Here is a 15083-nt window from a genome sequence, read left to right on the forward strand (position 1 = left end):
TAGTATCATGCCCATCTTGTAGTCCACCATAAGCGAAGCCTACAAAAATTATAAATAGATTTTCTAATCTTCAAAACTGTAGGGATTTCCTGCAGACTCCGTAGCCTCCATGGTTTGGTGCTTGTGGCGTGTGTCTCAGTACATTTTTGGAGCGCTTCTCCCTCGTATGACGTGTTCTTTTGAAGCAGAAGTCAGTTATGATTCAGAATCTTTCTCTCACAGCGCTCTTGTACCCAAGGCGGCCTGCTGTGTGCCCATATGGCAAACTTAACAAGAGCATGAAATATGAACAGCAGACGGAAAAAGATCATCTAAGGCAAACCTTAACCTCACCTGTATGAGGGGAGAACACCCTCGATAATGCGTGGCTGTATCCTTGCAGTGTAGTTAACTGTGATGTTTTAATGTAGGTTTAAGACTATATGACACACAGAAGTGTGCAAACGTTTTGAGTACTCCTTAATTTCTTTATATTTTGCTAAGAAATTAGGAAACATGTACAATGGAAATAAAAACAAAGTATATAACTCAAACATATGGACAACATTTATTCTTCAAACAGCCTAAACTCTCTAAGGCAGCTTTCTTCTTCTTTTCTTTAAGTAGTTTTCGGGAATAGCTCTCCAGGTTTCTGGAGGAAATTCACATCTCTTCTTTGGATGTTGGATGGCTTTTGCTCTATTCTCTGTCAAGATGATCCCACACTGCTTCAATAATGTGAGGTTCATGCTCTGTGGAGACCAACTCATGACTGTATTCCATTGTGTGCTTTTTTCCCAGCTTTCCCCAGCTGGTTTTTCATGTAGGATCCAGGTCTGAATGTACTTTTCTACCCCTTTATTTTATCAATTTTGACGTGATCTCCAACACCACTGTCGGCAGCCCCAAACCATGACAGCGTTTCTACCATGTTTTAACCATGCCTATAGACCCCCACTATTGTACCCCTGTCATGACACAATGGGGAAACTAGATTCTTAATGCTTCTTGCCATTGGTTTTTAGTCCAGATCAGGTGAAATTTGGCATACTTCAGCTTCTTCTCCCCATTCCCCTGCATTATGAATGGCTTCTTCACAGCCACCCTTCCACTAAGACCATTTCTGATGAGACCTCAATGAACATTAGACAGATCAACTGGAGGGCCACATCTCTCAGGTCTTGTATCATGTCTTTGCTGGATGCTTTTCCATTTTCGACAGTAATGACTTTAAGACCGTTCACCTGCTGTAAATACGTTTTACATTGTTTTTTTCAAATATTCAACTAAAAAAAAAAATGTATGTGTTATGATTCATAAAACAAAGGCAGTGACAAGTGGCTTAAAAAAAACTGTTCCTCTGAAAATGGTCAGGTACATGGACCAGAGCGAAAAAACCAACCACTGTCCGAAAATAACGAGGGGTGATGAGATTTTTGCTCAGTACAGTATAACAAATTGAACATCTCCTGCCTGATTTTGGAGGACCAAAATGCAGCCACATTAAGTGAAAATACACAATGCACTGAATGACTTTGTTGCTTAACTGGAAGCAGAAAACTTTAGAGTTTTGATTTCAAGTAACAATGCCTTCAAAGACCATCGGTTCTAGAAAATGTTTTTATTGGCATACAACAGTCACACATCGAGGACAGTAATATAGAATTTAAAAAAGCAAACTAAAAAAATGCAAGTTGAAGTTATGTGTCTTTTATTGATGTTTTCAGTCCCCCAAAAAAGCATCTAATTTTCATGGAGAAAATTTGGGCAACACTTTCTGAAAAGCACTTCAGATAAAAGATGAACGAGTGTAAAAAGGTTCTAACAAGGCAAATGTGGTCCGTTGTTTTGACTCATTTTATGCCAGACAGAAGTGCTGTCCTAACACGTCTCCCCCTCCTTTTAGTAACCGTGTGGCCGTTTCAAATTCCAGTGGGACGCTCTTGATCTCAGGTTGCTTCAGGTCTTTTTCCATCAGCTGTGAAAAAGAAAATGAAATAACTTATTCATCTAAACCAAATTTAATTTGACCAGAAATAAGAGGAAAACTAATTCTTGAAGCATCACCTCATACGTTGTGACCTCTAGTGTCTCACTGATGTCATCCTCCTGTTCTGACAAAGGTGTGTTGATCAGCAGTGCAGCTTTAGCCACATCTGGATGGTAATGCGTTTGCAGCGACTATAGAAAAGACGACAGGAAAATGTGTCATTTTAGTGACTCCTCCACTTAAATTGGACTTTCAATCGTTTGTGACATCTCTTCAACATGTGTTCCCCAAAGAGAAAAAGATGAGAAATATCAAAACTCAAAAGTCAGTTGTCATCAGCGACAGAGGTAATTCCTTTGGGAATCTAAAGTTATTGCCTGCACACCTTAATTTCCCACAAGCTGCTTTCTAAGGCACGGCACTGAGCAGGATCCTCTTCATCCATCAGATAAGGATCCTCAAAAGGTTCTGTCACCACACACAAAAGCAAACATTTATCACATATCCTACAGACAATTCATACAGACAGTTAACACACCGATCCCAACTACAAAAGTCTGAAACTCACCATCTTCTGCGCTGGGCTTGTGAATGAGGACTCTACAGGACGGGTGGCGACGGATCAGGTTGTAGATGAAGGGCAGCACTATGAGAAGGGCTGTAGGCGGTGCCGTGAGAGCCAGACGAGCCAGACGTTTGGCAAATGCAGCCACTAAGTAAACTGGCAAGTGACTGAAGGAAACCAAAAACAGAACATGCATTTTAGCAATGTAGATCCTGAGCTTTCGTGCTCATTATTTAAGTGTAGGATGCTTATATTTGGTCTGTTTAGCAGCTCAAATAGTTCAGCCAAAGCTCATAAAAATAACAGCAGGTCACCCACAAAGCAACATTCATGCTGTGTAAAGAGTAAAAACCTGAATGCAATAATTTACAGATTTGATAAACTCACAATAGAACATAGAAAACATAAAAAATGTTTAAACTGAGTAAAAGGAACACATTTCAAAAAAGTCTGGACAGGGCGTAGTTTACCACTGTGTAGTATCGTCTTTCTTTTAAACGTCTGGGAACTGAGGAGAGCAGCGGCTGGTATAAGTTTCTGATACAGGATTTTAACAGCTAACAGCTGGTGCAGCACCGTGACTTTTCAACAGCGAAGCCATGCATCTGTAATATATCCAATATGGAGTTTAGCGTTGTCTTGGTAAAAAAATGCAAGGCCTTTAATTGGAAAAGACTTAATCTGGATGAGAGCACACACTGCTCTCAGCAGTGATGATTCCATAGGCACTGATGCACCTTCATACCATCAGGGACTAAACAAAGTGCTAAAAAACCTGAATGGTTTCCTCCGTAATCCGGAGGATGTGGTGTCCATGTCCAACAAAACAGTTTTCCACTTTGCCTCAGTCCATTTTAAATGAGCTTTGGCCAAGAGAAGATGGCGGCTTTATTGGATCATGTTCACATACGGCTTCTTCTTTGTATGACAGAGCTTTAACCTGCAATTGTGAGTGACACAGTGAACAATGTTCATAGACAATGATTTCTGGATTTGTACCTAAGCTCATGCAGGGATTTCCATGACAGGCTCAAGGATCATGGGTATCCAGTATTGACTTCAGCGTGAGATTTCTCCAGATTCTCCAAATCTTTTTATTTTATGTATTGTAGCCTACAACTGTATGTCAAGGAACACGATTCTGAAATTGCTGTAAAATTTAAAGACTGTTTTTGCAAATTTGCTCTGAGAAACTCTGCCTCTCTAAGATCCTCTTTATATATCCCATCACGTTACTGACCTGTTGCCAGTTATCCTAATTAGTTACAAAATATTCCTTCAGCAATTTCTTTTTAATACCACTTACCTTTCCACCCTTTTTTCCCCTCAGTCCCAACTTTTTTGAGATGTGCTGCCATTAAATTCAAAATTCTAAATATTTTTCATAGAAAATCTTAAAACTGTTTTCTATGTTCTATTGTGAATAAAATATCGATTTATGAGACTCAAAAGTCAGTGAATTCTTTTTTTTTTAAATTTACTTTTTTTTTTTTTTAATGTTCCAACATTTTACAGAATCTGATTTGTAAATGAATAAAAAAGGATTTTGAAATATGTGACTGAATTCTTACCTGGAGCTAAGGAAGACATTGGCTAAATGAAAAAAGCGTGCTCTGTACTTCACATGAAAAACAGAAGGCTCAAGTAGATTATACAACTTCTTGTAGAAATCAGGATAATCTCTGCAAACACACAACACGTGTTTTTGATTTATGTGATCACATCTCTCCCATTTTACTGTAAATAATCTGATCTAGTAAAAGAGACAAAAAATGTGCTTTTCACTCACAGGTTGTGTTGATGTATGAGGACAAAAAGGCCATTGAGTGCTAGCAGGCTGATTGCCCCACCTGTTCGATGAAGACAAGAACCTGCTGATTACCATCACTTTATAGCAAAGCTGTAGATGAACATATGAAAGTGTTGTTTTTCCACCTTTCAAATTCTGAAATAGTATTTTTGAACATCTGATGGTACTTTTGTGCTCATAATTCTAACAAGATTCTCAACACCAAACCATGACAGAGCCTCCACCGTGCTTTACAGATGTAGACACTCACCTCATCCATACGCATTGACAATTATTTGAAATAAAACTTGTATTCATTACTTCATAAAATTTGTTGACATTGACGTTCAGTCCAGTTCTTGTGTAATTTAGCATACTTCAGCCTTTTCTCCTTGTTTTGCTTCCTTAAAAATGGCTTCCTGAAAGTCCTCGTATGTCACTGGGACTCTTGGGTTCTGTGTCAAGTCTTTGTTGCATCCTCTCTTTTTTCCTATTTCTTAAGGACATGATTTTTAGATGCTGTTCATTTGGTAAATGGCCTGCATTTGTATAGCGCTTTACTAGTCCCTAAGGACCCCAAAGCGCTTTACACATCCAGTCATCCACCCATTCACACACAGATGCTGTTCATTTGCCATGGATAGGTGTTTAAGCCTGCCATGTCTTGTTTTGTCCCCCATTTGTCCAGTTTCCTTGAATATTTTTAAGAACACACTGCATGCCATGCTGAGATATGCCATGTTTTCAGCTAAAAGCATTTTGATGGAATTTTTCTACGATTCAGCTACAAAAATGAAAAAACAAAAAAAACAACACATGATTTATTTTTGTGACCATGGTGCTAACAACAAAGTGCAGAAAGACAATTTAAAACAGGTTCTTTGCCAAGTTGTTTGTTATTTCTCTGTAAATGGTTAGGCACATGGACTGGACTGAAAAAGGTTAGCAGTCAGTGACTAAAGAAAAACTTTAAAAGACCTTCAGAGTGCTTGGAGAACTGCTGTTCAAGTTCACTTAAAAAATTACAGTATATAAAGTGTACATACTGCACAGCCCCGCCAAAAAGCATGTCACATAAAAACAACTTGAATCCACAAAGCTCTCAAATATTTTTCATGTTTATAGGATAGCTAGACCAGGGGTGGGCAATTCCACGCCCCGTGGGCTGGTGTCCTGCAGGTTTTAGATCTCACCTTGGGTCAACACACCTGAATCACATGATTAGTTTGTTACTAGGCCTCTGGAGAACTTCAGGAGCTAATTTAGCCATTTAAATCAGCTGTGTTGGTTCAAGGACACATCTAAAACCTGCAGGGACACCGGCCCTCAAGGCCTGGAGTTGCCCATCCCTGAGCTAGATAAACAGATACACGAGTCAGGTGACGGAGAGGCGTTATAGTATAACGTTATAGGGGTGGGCAATCTCAGTCCACGAGGGCCGGTGTCCCTGCAAGTTTTAGATGTGTCCTCGATCCAACACAGCTGATTTAAATGGCTAAATTAGGTCCTCAACATGTCCTGAAGTTCTCCAGAGGCCTGGTAACAAACTAATCATGTGATTCAGGTGTGTTGACCCAAGGTGAGATCTAAAACCTGCAGGGACACCGGCCCTCGTGGACTGAGATTGCCCACCCCTGCGTTATACTCTGCATGAGGTTAGGCTTGGGTCCGAGTGCAATAAATTTGGTCAGAGGGCATTTCACTATAGGGGTCACTATAGTAAACTAGAAAAATAATATTCTAACAACTACTTCCCCCTAGTGTTCGCTGATGTCCATGCACAAGCCGATATAATCCCAGTTGAAGTAAAACAAAACAAAACCCAAAAGCAAAACACTGTTAAATTCTCATTAATCAATCTAAACCTAACAAAGCTAAAGAATCGCTTCACTGTAACTCTAATAATGAAATCTTCATGTGTTTTTTATGGAGTATTTACATTTATGCTGTAGATAATGCACTGTAGCATTTTTGTTGTGTTTATACCAAATTAATTATTTAATTCAAAATTATTTTAATTTTAGGATTCTTTTATATTTCAAACACAGTCACTATCACTACAGTTCAGACTTCTAAAACTATCACAGACCAGATGTGAAAATACCATAAAAGTTACAGATGTCAGTCGACCTCATGGTGAAGTACCGTCACCATAGAGCCACAAGCACACACAACACACAATAACTTACCAATTTCATAGGCAGCAGTCAAGAAGTCGATCATGAGCGTGGGTTTGCTCATATACGGCAGAATGGAGTCATGTAGTATGACCAGGACCTTTTTATACATGCTGTTTGGCAACTACAATACAAACATCAAACATTAATGAGACATATCACAGAGCACAAAACAGAGAAGAGACTGTTGGTCTAATCTACTTACCTTATACTTCAGAAAGCCAAGCCACATCCTCTCAAAGACACGCTTATGTCCCTGTGTGGCAGAAGATCTAATAGCATTCAGAAAACCTTTTTGTTGGCAAACAGAAATGTGAAGATTTGATTTAAAGTATTTTACTTACATGCAGCTTGGCAGCTTTCCAGTCCTCGTGCTTGGCTGAGAAAAAAAAAATTCCATTATTGACTTATAAAAAAAACAAAAAGTCCCCAAACTGGATTTTCTCCCTCTGCAGTGACATTTATCATCACGACAAAAGACAGAGGGACTCCCACTGTGATTATCACATCTTAAAAAGTATTACCTTCCTGTTTGACCATAAAATTGGTCAGCTCTGACTCCTGGTTTGGCATGCTGATGCTGGACATGAGTGTGAACACATTGTTCTGATATACAGGCACCACAGCCTGGAAGGAACAAACAAGCAGTATTTAGCAAATCCCATAATGTCTTTAACACAGAAAGAAAGCATCCACGTAAACGTCTACAGCAGACAGGTGATGATTTCCTACCCCTTTGTTTTTCTCCATGACTTTGCCGACGTTGTCCCGGATGGAGCTCATTACATAATAGCGCACATCCTCCATCTCGAGAAACTCCTGGAACCTGGAGATCAGCAGGGAATTGTCTGTAGCTTTAGACAGAAGGTTGTCCACCAGTGCCTGGCAGTACAAGAAAAAAGAAATATCAGGAGGAGCCACAAATGACAAAGTGTATCTTTCGGGAAAAGCTATTTTTGCCATGGGTAATAAGCTGAAAGAAGTACTTAAGTCACCCAAAAGAACACAGAAATTATTAATACTTATTAATCCTAGAAATCATAGCCAAAATGCTACCTGGATCAGTTCCCTTGGGAAGCTGTAATGTTCACTCCAGTCCAAGTCCTCAAGAGGATGCCGTCCTTCTCCGGCAGCAAATTTCATCAGGCAGCACATGGCACTCTCCTGTATCCAAAAAGTTATCTAATCATGTATTTTTCTTATTTAAATGAATATCATTGCCTCCCTCAAGTCCCCAAGAACTGCAGTTGCACAATGCTAAACTGGAAAAGATAACTCCCCGTACAACACAGAAAATTTCAACACATCTGTGCAAAATAGATACTGAACCCCCAGCAAACATGTCTAATGTGAGCCTTTCGTTCTAACAGTCAGGTGGATAAAAAAAAGTGAAGACGTGTATTAATTTGTTTCTCTTAAGTTTAATTAACGTGCGACGGAAGGAGAAGTCACAGAGAGACAGCTCACCTTGATGTCATACTGCTCGTGGCTGAGGTGCTCTAACAGGATCTCAACACAACTGGTGTACCGGTGTCGCATGAATATCCGGTACTTGTCCTCGGCGCTGTAGCCCCCTGGACCAGACAAACCCAGGTAAATGGCGACAGGAGCAACACGCATACATCCACCTCAGAACTGCTGTTGGTAATCGGGTTATAATCGTATACTAACCGCTCAATACGTCCTCCTCTCCAGGGAGCTTTCCCAAGAACAGCTCTTTCCTCTCCAGCAGCGCACAGAACAGCTCTCTGCACGCAGCGACTGCACTGATAACCTCCTTCTCTCGTTCTGCCTGCACACAGACACGAAGGAAACAAACACGTACACTTACTGAAAGCTGCCCAGCGGTGAGCATGCTAAGGTTAGCTAAATGGCATGGATTCAGTACAGCGTGGATGTTTAGGTGTGGGAATTTATACCTGAAGGCTCTCGAGAATGTCGAAAACATCGTTGGCATGCTTTCTGCTCTCGAGGATACGCTCGACGGTTTTGCTGAGATCTACTTTGGCTTTTTTTGCACTCTTTTCTGCTGTTTTTACCGAACTCACGTTGCGCTTTTTGGCCGGTGCCATGTTTACTGACTGGTGCTTCTTCTTTGAGGTTTACTGCCGGTAATAAAGCAGGAACTGGTGCGTTACCGCCATCAGCTGGTAAGGAGTGTGAAGCGTCATATTCTCTCACTGATGTTCGTCTATCTTCCAGAAATATGGCACCCTTATAAAACCTTTTGCTTTATAGTATTAATTAGATTCGACTTTTTTTTCCTTATACTTCTGACAGTGGACTGAAGGACACATAAGACAGATGTACTATGTTAAATATACTGCCAGGGGCACCTCCAGAGTGTTTTCATGGGGTGGCCATATGGGGCACACTAAAGATTTTGGTGTGGCACACCAAAAACAGAATTTCATGTTTTATTATGCTGTTGTCAAATATAGGTTACTTGAAAAATGTGGCAAAATCAAGAGACGGTTGAAAAAGTTTGATCACTGAAAATGGGTACATATGAAAACCAAATAAGATTTTGAAATTCATAATTATCTGTTTTGAATAACAAGTTACTGTTTCAAGGCTCACCACAGGACATCTCTGTGATGTAGTGGCAGGCACTGGGGTCGTTTTGGCGCCCCTGTGTACTGCTTGCCTTACGGATGTGTTGATCTTTCTTCTGGCACGTCCTTGCTTTGCCACGCTCTCTTACATTTCTTCCTGAACCTCCCCACATTAAGTAATCACATAGCCATAGGTCATCATTAAATAGTTTAACAAACTGAAAAAGATTCCTTCAAAGAACTGTCAATGAGTGAAAAAGCAACCAGTGTCCAAAGAAAAACCTTTAGAGTCCTTCAGAAAGTCCGGAGGATTATTGCTGAAGATCACTTTAAAAAAAACTTATTCTTGAAAATAAAATATAAAGAAATGAGGAGTGGGGCAAGACTTTTGCAAAGTCCTGTAAATACAGCTCACTGCTATTATCAGAGAAAGTCATAAATGTGGGATTTAAACTTATTATTAAGAGATGAAACGTCATAAGTTGATGTTGTTATTTGAGTATGCAGTAGTACACAGTTATTCTGACTATTTAAATGTCGCTGTAGCATTAAGAGTCTATTTTCAAGAGTAGGCAGCCCGTTATTACTGCAGAAACATCAAACAAACCAGCTATCCAAAGTCGTTTTAGTGGTAAACTAATATTAGGAAACCAAGCAGGTTGCATTAAAGAACAGAAGCTTTTATTACTTGCTTGTTAATAACATTTGTATAAAAGAAACAAGATTTAATCCCAGTGAAAATATCTGTATCAGCAGTTAAAAAAAAAAAACCCACATGATGATGCATCTTCTTTCTGCAGAGTGGCCTAATCAGAGTCATTTCCTTCATCTGCATCATCCTGCAGGAAGAGAACAATTATATTTAAAAATAAAAAACAGATTTTCAATGTTAAAAAAACATTTTCAAATAAATGTATCTTCTTGGATACCTGTTTTTTAACTTTATCGTCTTGCACTTCAATAGATGTGGCCTCAAAGTCATGGATGGGGAGAGTGGCCATCCAGCTGACCATGGAGCCCTCTTCACACTCAGTCTCAATAATGGTGGGGTAGATGTGTGCCTCTTTGAAGGCCTTGATTTCCTCCTCCTCGCGATCCCATTCCAGCTTCTCATGCAACCCGTCCCCCCCAAAACGTTTGTTGTACCGGTCAAAGTGAACCCTTTCCAGGATGAGGCCAAGTCCCGGAGCTTTGGGGACATCTACCTTCTCATGTCCCCAGCTCCGCTCCATCACCTCCTCCTTTGCATAGCCCTTGACCACTGCAATCACCAAGCCAATCATCTTGCGGATTTGATGCAGCATAAAGCTCTGGCCTCGCACAGTAATCACTGCAAACTCATAATTTCTGCGGATAAAAGGCTCACCACAGGACATCTCTGTGATGTAGCGGCGGGCACTGGGGTCGCTTGGAGCCTTCTGAGAGGTGAAGTTGTGGAAGTTATGTGTGCCTTTGTAGAGAGCAAAAAGGCGATTCACCTTCTGTAGTGTCTCTGGTTCCAGGCGAAATGCTGCTATATTCCCGGTATCATAGTCTTTTGGGGAAAAGGCCACTGTTGGAAGCATGTACGAGTATGTACGAGCATCACAGTTATTTTTAGAATTGAAACCCTGCGTCACCCGTTTTAGTCCTGTGGGTTCAAAAGTTGAGAAAAAAAAAATCATACACACTCATGCCAACAGTACTCATCATACCAAAAACCTAGACTTGTAATTCACAATATCAAGTAGTGTCTCACCAAGCACTTTGATCTGCGGTGGCAGATGCTCGTTGATTTTTTCAATGATATCATCAATCAACCTCACTTTTAGAGACACCACTTGGCCAGCAGCAGACACACCCTGAATACATTCATATAAAAGTCAACGACATAACTAAACACATAAATAAATACTAAAAATGAAATACACAATTTAATTAATTTTATTAACAATTACATGATGACAAGAAATAAAACCAGCACAACATTAACAGACAGATAACACGTAAAGATACATATCCTCTAATCTGCCTTGTTGGCCAAGCTTTGACCAGTAAATTCTTATTGTGCACCGAGCACATACCTTATCTGTTCTGGCACATCTTTGGAAAGACATCTTCTTCATCTCATCACCGTGGTTTTCAGGAATGCAGCCAGATTTAATAAGAGCAGCAACCAGGTCATCTTCAATGGTCCTGAACTGAGAGTTTCCAGGATTTCTCTGGAATAAATAAATAATGAAAATAATAAGGATGTTGCACTTTATTGGCCAGTGTTTTCTATGTGCCATTGACTGCCATTAATTATGATGACATTCACTGATGGCAGCGGCTGATCTTCATCTGTTTCCACCAGTGTCATATCTAAGATCTGTTTCATCCAGCCAACCATTGACTTTCTTCAGCTTATTCAACTCAGGGATATGTGAGGCTGGAGCCCATCCCAACTGTCATAGGGTAAGAGGTGGCAACACCCTGGACAGGTCGCCAATCTGTCACAAGACTAACACAGAGAGGCAGGCAACCATTGACACTCACATTCACAGTTTGGAATCACCAATTAACCTAAACCCACTGACAGCATGTCTTTGGAGTGTGGGAGGAAGTCTGAGTACCCAGGGACAACCCACGCAGACACGGGGAGAACATGCAAAATCCATAGCCAGATGGAGGAGTCAAACCCAGGACCTTCTTACTGTGTGGCTCACCTAAGATCTGTTTTTATAAACGTATATAACTACATTTATTCTCTATTGTCCACCCCAGAAGGGCATCCGGCATAAAAAAATGCCAAATGAAACACATGGAGCTACCTGCTGTAGCGACTCATGAATATGTGAGCAGCCGAAATAAGCTTTTATCAAAAAAGTGTGGTAAAGGGCAGAAAAACTTTAAAACAAGACAACTGCAGAATATACCTGCATCCCGTAATATCCTTTCCCCGAGTACGCCATGAGCAGGACCACTTTCTTCTTTGGATATTTCTTTTCATCTTCAGCGTGTTCCCCATCTGTCTTCACCCTTTTAGCCGCCTGGACCTTCTCAGCAGAGTCTTCATTTTCCTCATTGGTCCTTTTTAACAGTGTAGCTGTCTGCTTATCCATGCCTCCTTCACTCATCGTGCAAAAGGGCTTATAAAGACCCCCTGTGAAGGAAACACAAAAATTGAACAGTGACAGCTACTACCCTGTTCTGTGATACACGGATTGAGAGGCCTTTTGAGATTGAAAGTACGATAAAGACAATATAAAGGTAATAAATCTAAACAAAATAGTAATAAATAGCAAAAATCGGACAGACACTCGTGATGCCTTCTACATCTATACTGTGTGGTGATAAAACACCTTCACAAACAAATATACTACACATAAATATATATATATGTTTACCATTGATGCATTTGTTTCCCGATGGTTGGATGAGTGAATTAAGATACCAGAAGCTAACCAACCACAGTCTGGAGACTGCAAATGCACATACTGTCACATAGCTTTTGTCAGGTTGGCTTACCGTTTGTCTTTAACGTCTGTCGGTGGTTAACTAAGGCACTCAGCAGCGGTCTGACCCGAAACATGTCACGCTAAACCATCTTTAGAAGATATAGCAGCTAAAAAAGACTGCAAAAGATTCAATCTGCTCTACCAGCGGAAAAGCCGAGGCTAGCGCGTATTAGCAAAGGATTTAACAAACTAAAACCAACTTTAAAAAGGTCTCTTAAATATTTAAACAAGGTTAAATAACCACGCTCATAAACATATAAGAACACCGGGGGGAACTGTAGCTATGTCCCACAGAAACGCTCTGTAGTAAACCCTGCACATACAGGCACATGCACACATGGAAAAGCCAACTTTGACCTCTAACAAAAATCTCGCGAGACTGTCGTCATTCTCCTTTCTGCTCTTGTCATCGCGAAAAAATAAAGCATTTAAAACAAACACAGAAAAGGACATTAGAATTTAACTCTTTGTGGGGAGAATTGTAACCGATATATACCTCTTTGTCCTTCTTAGATTAAATGTAAACTTTATTAACTATTTAACGCCAAAAAAGGTACAAAAAGGTAGATATGACTATTTACACTTTTTATTAATTTAATAATAATATTCGTGTAAATCAAAAGTCTTTTTTTATAACTACAACATAGGATAATTTTCGGTGTAACAGGAAATTATCAGAATCACAGTCTGGGTGGGCGACTCAAAAAAATTGTTGTCTTGTAGGAAAAGCAATGTAACAATAATGGCTCAGTGTGTTTACATTAAGAAGATAATGAACACATGCCTACAAAGTTACATGGAACTCAGAGGAAATTCATATGTAGTTCTGTGCATATGTAGTAATATTTTCGACCACTTGAGAGCAGCAAAAACCAGTAAACACATTAATAATCATGTTGTCTTTTTATTTTTTTTAAATTCTTTTTTATATGAAGAGAACAAGTTTAAGTGCTTGCGGTGTCATCTTGCTTTCTTCAAAACAACAATGGTGTCAGTGCAGACATTACTGCAATGATCCTTTTGCTTTTTGCTGTTTGCTTAAGGATCTTGAACAGTAAAGGGAGTAAAGGACACACAATAAATTATATTATTAATCTAACATTAGATATTTAACATTGACATCTCAGGGAAGCCTAATGTGCTAAAGGCAAAGGCTAACCCTCACCGCCTTGTTGTGAAAGGTAGCTGCTTGTTTCTTGAGGGTTACAAAGACCTCACCCTTGCCACCTATAACGTGCTGTGTTTATACACAGGTGTATAAACACTAAAGTCAAATTATGGAGACAAACAGGTTAAGCACCCCCAGAGCAGTGTGTTTATGTCTTTCCCAAGAACAACAAGGAATGTGCTGGTTTCCAAGTAACAAATTAACTTTGTCATCCTTGAATGCCCTTATACAATTACACTTTTTTAGAGAGCCTTATAAGGTGATCAGCTAGTTTTATGCTGAAAACCCAAAGCCAAACATAGGCAAGGCATGGTAAAAAGGCCTTGGTTTCAACAATTCGATATCACACAGTGTATGAGCCCATTTTTCCAGTAAACTTAGAACTAACTGGATGCTCGACTGGGACCATTACTGTAATATAGTGATTCTTGAAGATTTGTAGAACAGCTGATAAATGTAGGTGAATAAAGGAGCTCAGAGGTGTACTTTTCTGTTAATTTATGACTTCATACAGCCTTTATACAGCCATCTTTACCACAGTATTCAACAAGGTATGGCTAAATGTTTAACCATAAAGATGCATCTGGGGGTTTTTTGTTTTGTTTTTTTGTTTTTTGCAATTAAAACATCGCACAACAAACTAATCACATCATTGATGAACAAGGAGTAAGGTTCAACCACTGGTCTAAGTCTTCCTTTTATTGTCAATGTGCTGAAAGGTCTCATCCTAAGACTTGCAAGATATCAATCTAAAAAAAAGAAAAAAATGAGTTCTTGGATCTCTGAGAGGAGTCAACTGGCTCCCAGCATGCCACTCAGCATACTAACAAAACAGACCTAAGCCTTTTTTTCCCTGTTTTTGCAAAGCTTGCACTCACCTGTACTCCTCCACAGAGTGCGCACTGATATATCCTCATAAGAAAACAACTACAGTAGAACTTTTATGAGACTGGACTGAAACTCACTCCCTCCCACACATAAAATGATTAAAAAAACTATCCTCATTCTCAGCAACAAAATCCACACCATCTATTACCCTGCTGGCTAAGTTATGTAAGCCTCTGATTGCACCCGACATTACTAAACATGAGAAGAAAATGGATTTGTTTTATGTGCAAATACTGAAACAGGCTCTATATGAGTTTCACTGTCCTTAAATTCATTCTACTTAGTCCCGCATCTTGATTTGTTTACACTACATCGAGGAAGAAATGTGAGGTGCTTCAATTGTCAAGTGATAATTGCCTGTCCTTATTTGAGATAAGGGCAGTGACATACCACTTTGCTTTCAAACTGCAACCACTTTGTGATCATACTTTATTTTTGAACATTCATCACACTGCAGTAAACAACTAAAGTGACCAATCATGGCTCCACTTTG

General features: G+C 39.7%; 2 protein-coding genes across 3 annotated transcripts; both read right to left on the reverse strand.

Moving 5' to 3' along the window:
• Positions 1–1673: 1673 nt before the first annotated feature.
• Positions 1674–8686, reverse strand: noc4l (nucleolar complex associated 4 homolog). The gene is made up of 15 exons (XM_085169076.1): positions 8420–8686; positions 8172–8292; positions 7968–8074; positions 7557–7664; positions 7233–7382; positions 7025–7127; positions 6845–6879; positions 6706–6756; positions 6513–6624; positions 4324–4384; positions 4106–4216; positions 2538–2701; positions 2355–2437; positions 2047–2160; positions 1674–1957 (listed from the first exon to the last, which is right to left on the reverse strand). The coding sequence occupies exons 1-15, from the start codon at positions 8570–8572 to the stop codon at positions 1838–1840; spliced, it is 1593 nt and encodes a 530-aa protein (XP_085025202.1). The 5' UTR covers positions 8573–8686; the 3' UTR covers positions 1674–1837.
• A 1028-nt stretch (positions 8687–9714) lies between these two features.
• pus1 (pseudouridine synthase 1) lies at positions 9715–12911 on the reverse strand. 2 transcript variants are annotated; one of them, XM_085169078.1, is made up of 6 exons: positions 12545–12911; positions 11953–12179; positions 11119–11256; positions 10794–10896; positions 9985–10685; positions 9715–9894 (listed from the first exon to the last, which is right to left on the reverse strand). In XM_085169078.1, the coding sequence occupies exons 1-6, from the start codon at positions 12606–12608 to the stop codon at positions 9862–9864; spliced, it is 1266 nt and encodes a 421-aa protein (XP_085025204.1). In that variant the 5' UTR covers positions 12609–12911; the 3' UTR covers positions 9715–9861. The 2 variants fall into 2 exon arrangements, with proteins under 2 accessions (XP_085025204.1, XP_085025205.1); XM_085169079.1 differs by lacking the exon at positions 12545–12911 and adding an exon at positions 12424–12537.
• Positions 12912–15083: the final 2172 nt, after the last annotated feature.

Source organism: Neolamprologus multifasciatus, chromosome 7, assembly GCF_963576455.1.
Source record: "Neolamprologus multifasciatus chromosome 7, fNeoMul1.2, whole genome shotgun sequence".
NCBI classification, from domain to species: domain Eukaryota; kingdom Metazoa; phylum Chordata; class Actinopteri; order Cichliformes; family Cichlidae; genus Neolamprologus; species Neolamprologus multifasciatus.

Bases quoted from the DNA above. Each gene is read 5' to 3' on its own strand.
- noc4l (XM_085169076.1), bottom strand. From the start codon at position 8,572: ATGGCACCGGCCAAAAAGCGCAACGTGAGTTCGGTAAAAACAGCAGAA. The intron at 7,665-7,967 runs GTGAGCTGTCTC...TTTTGGATACAG, and splicing joins ACGAGCAGTATGACATCAAG to GAGAGTGCCATGTGCTGCCT. The intron at 2,438-2,537 runs GTGAGTTTCAGA...GTGTGGTGACAG, and splicing joins CAAGCCCAGCGCAGAAGATG to AACCTTTTGAGGATCCTTAT.
- pus1 (XM_085169078.1), bottom strand. From the start codon at position 12,608: ATGTTTCGGGTCAGACCGCTGCTGAGTGCCTTAGTTAACCACCGACAG. The intron at 10,686-10,793 runs GTGAGACACTAC...TTGAACCCACAG, and splicing joins ACCGCAGATCAAAGTGCTTG to GACTAAAACGGGTGACGCAG. The intron at 9,895-9,984 runs GTATCCAAGAAG...CTCTTCCTGCAG, and splicing joins ACGATAAAGTTAAAAAACAG to GATGATGCAGATGAAGGAAA.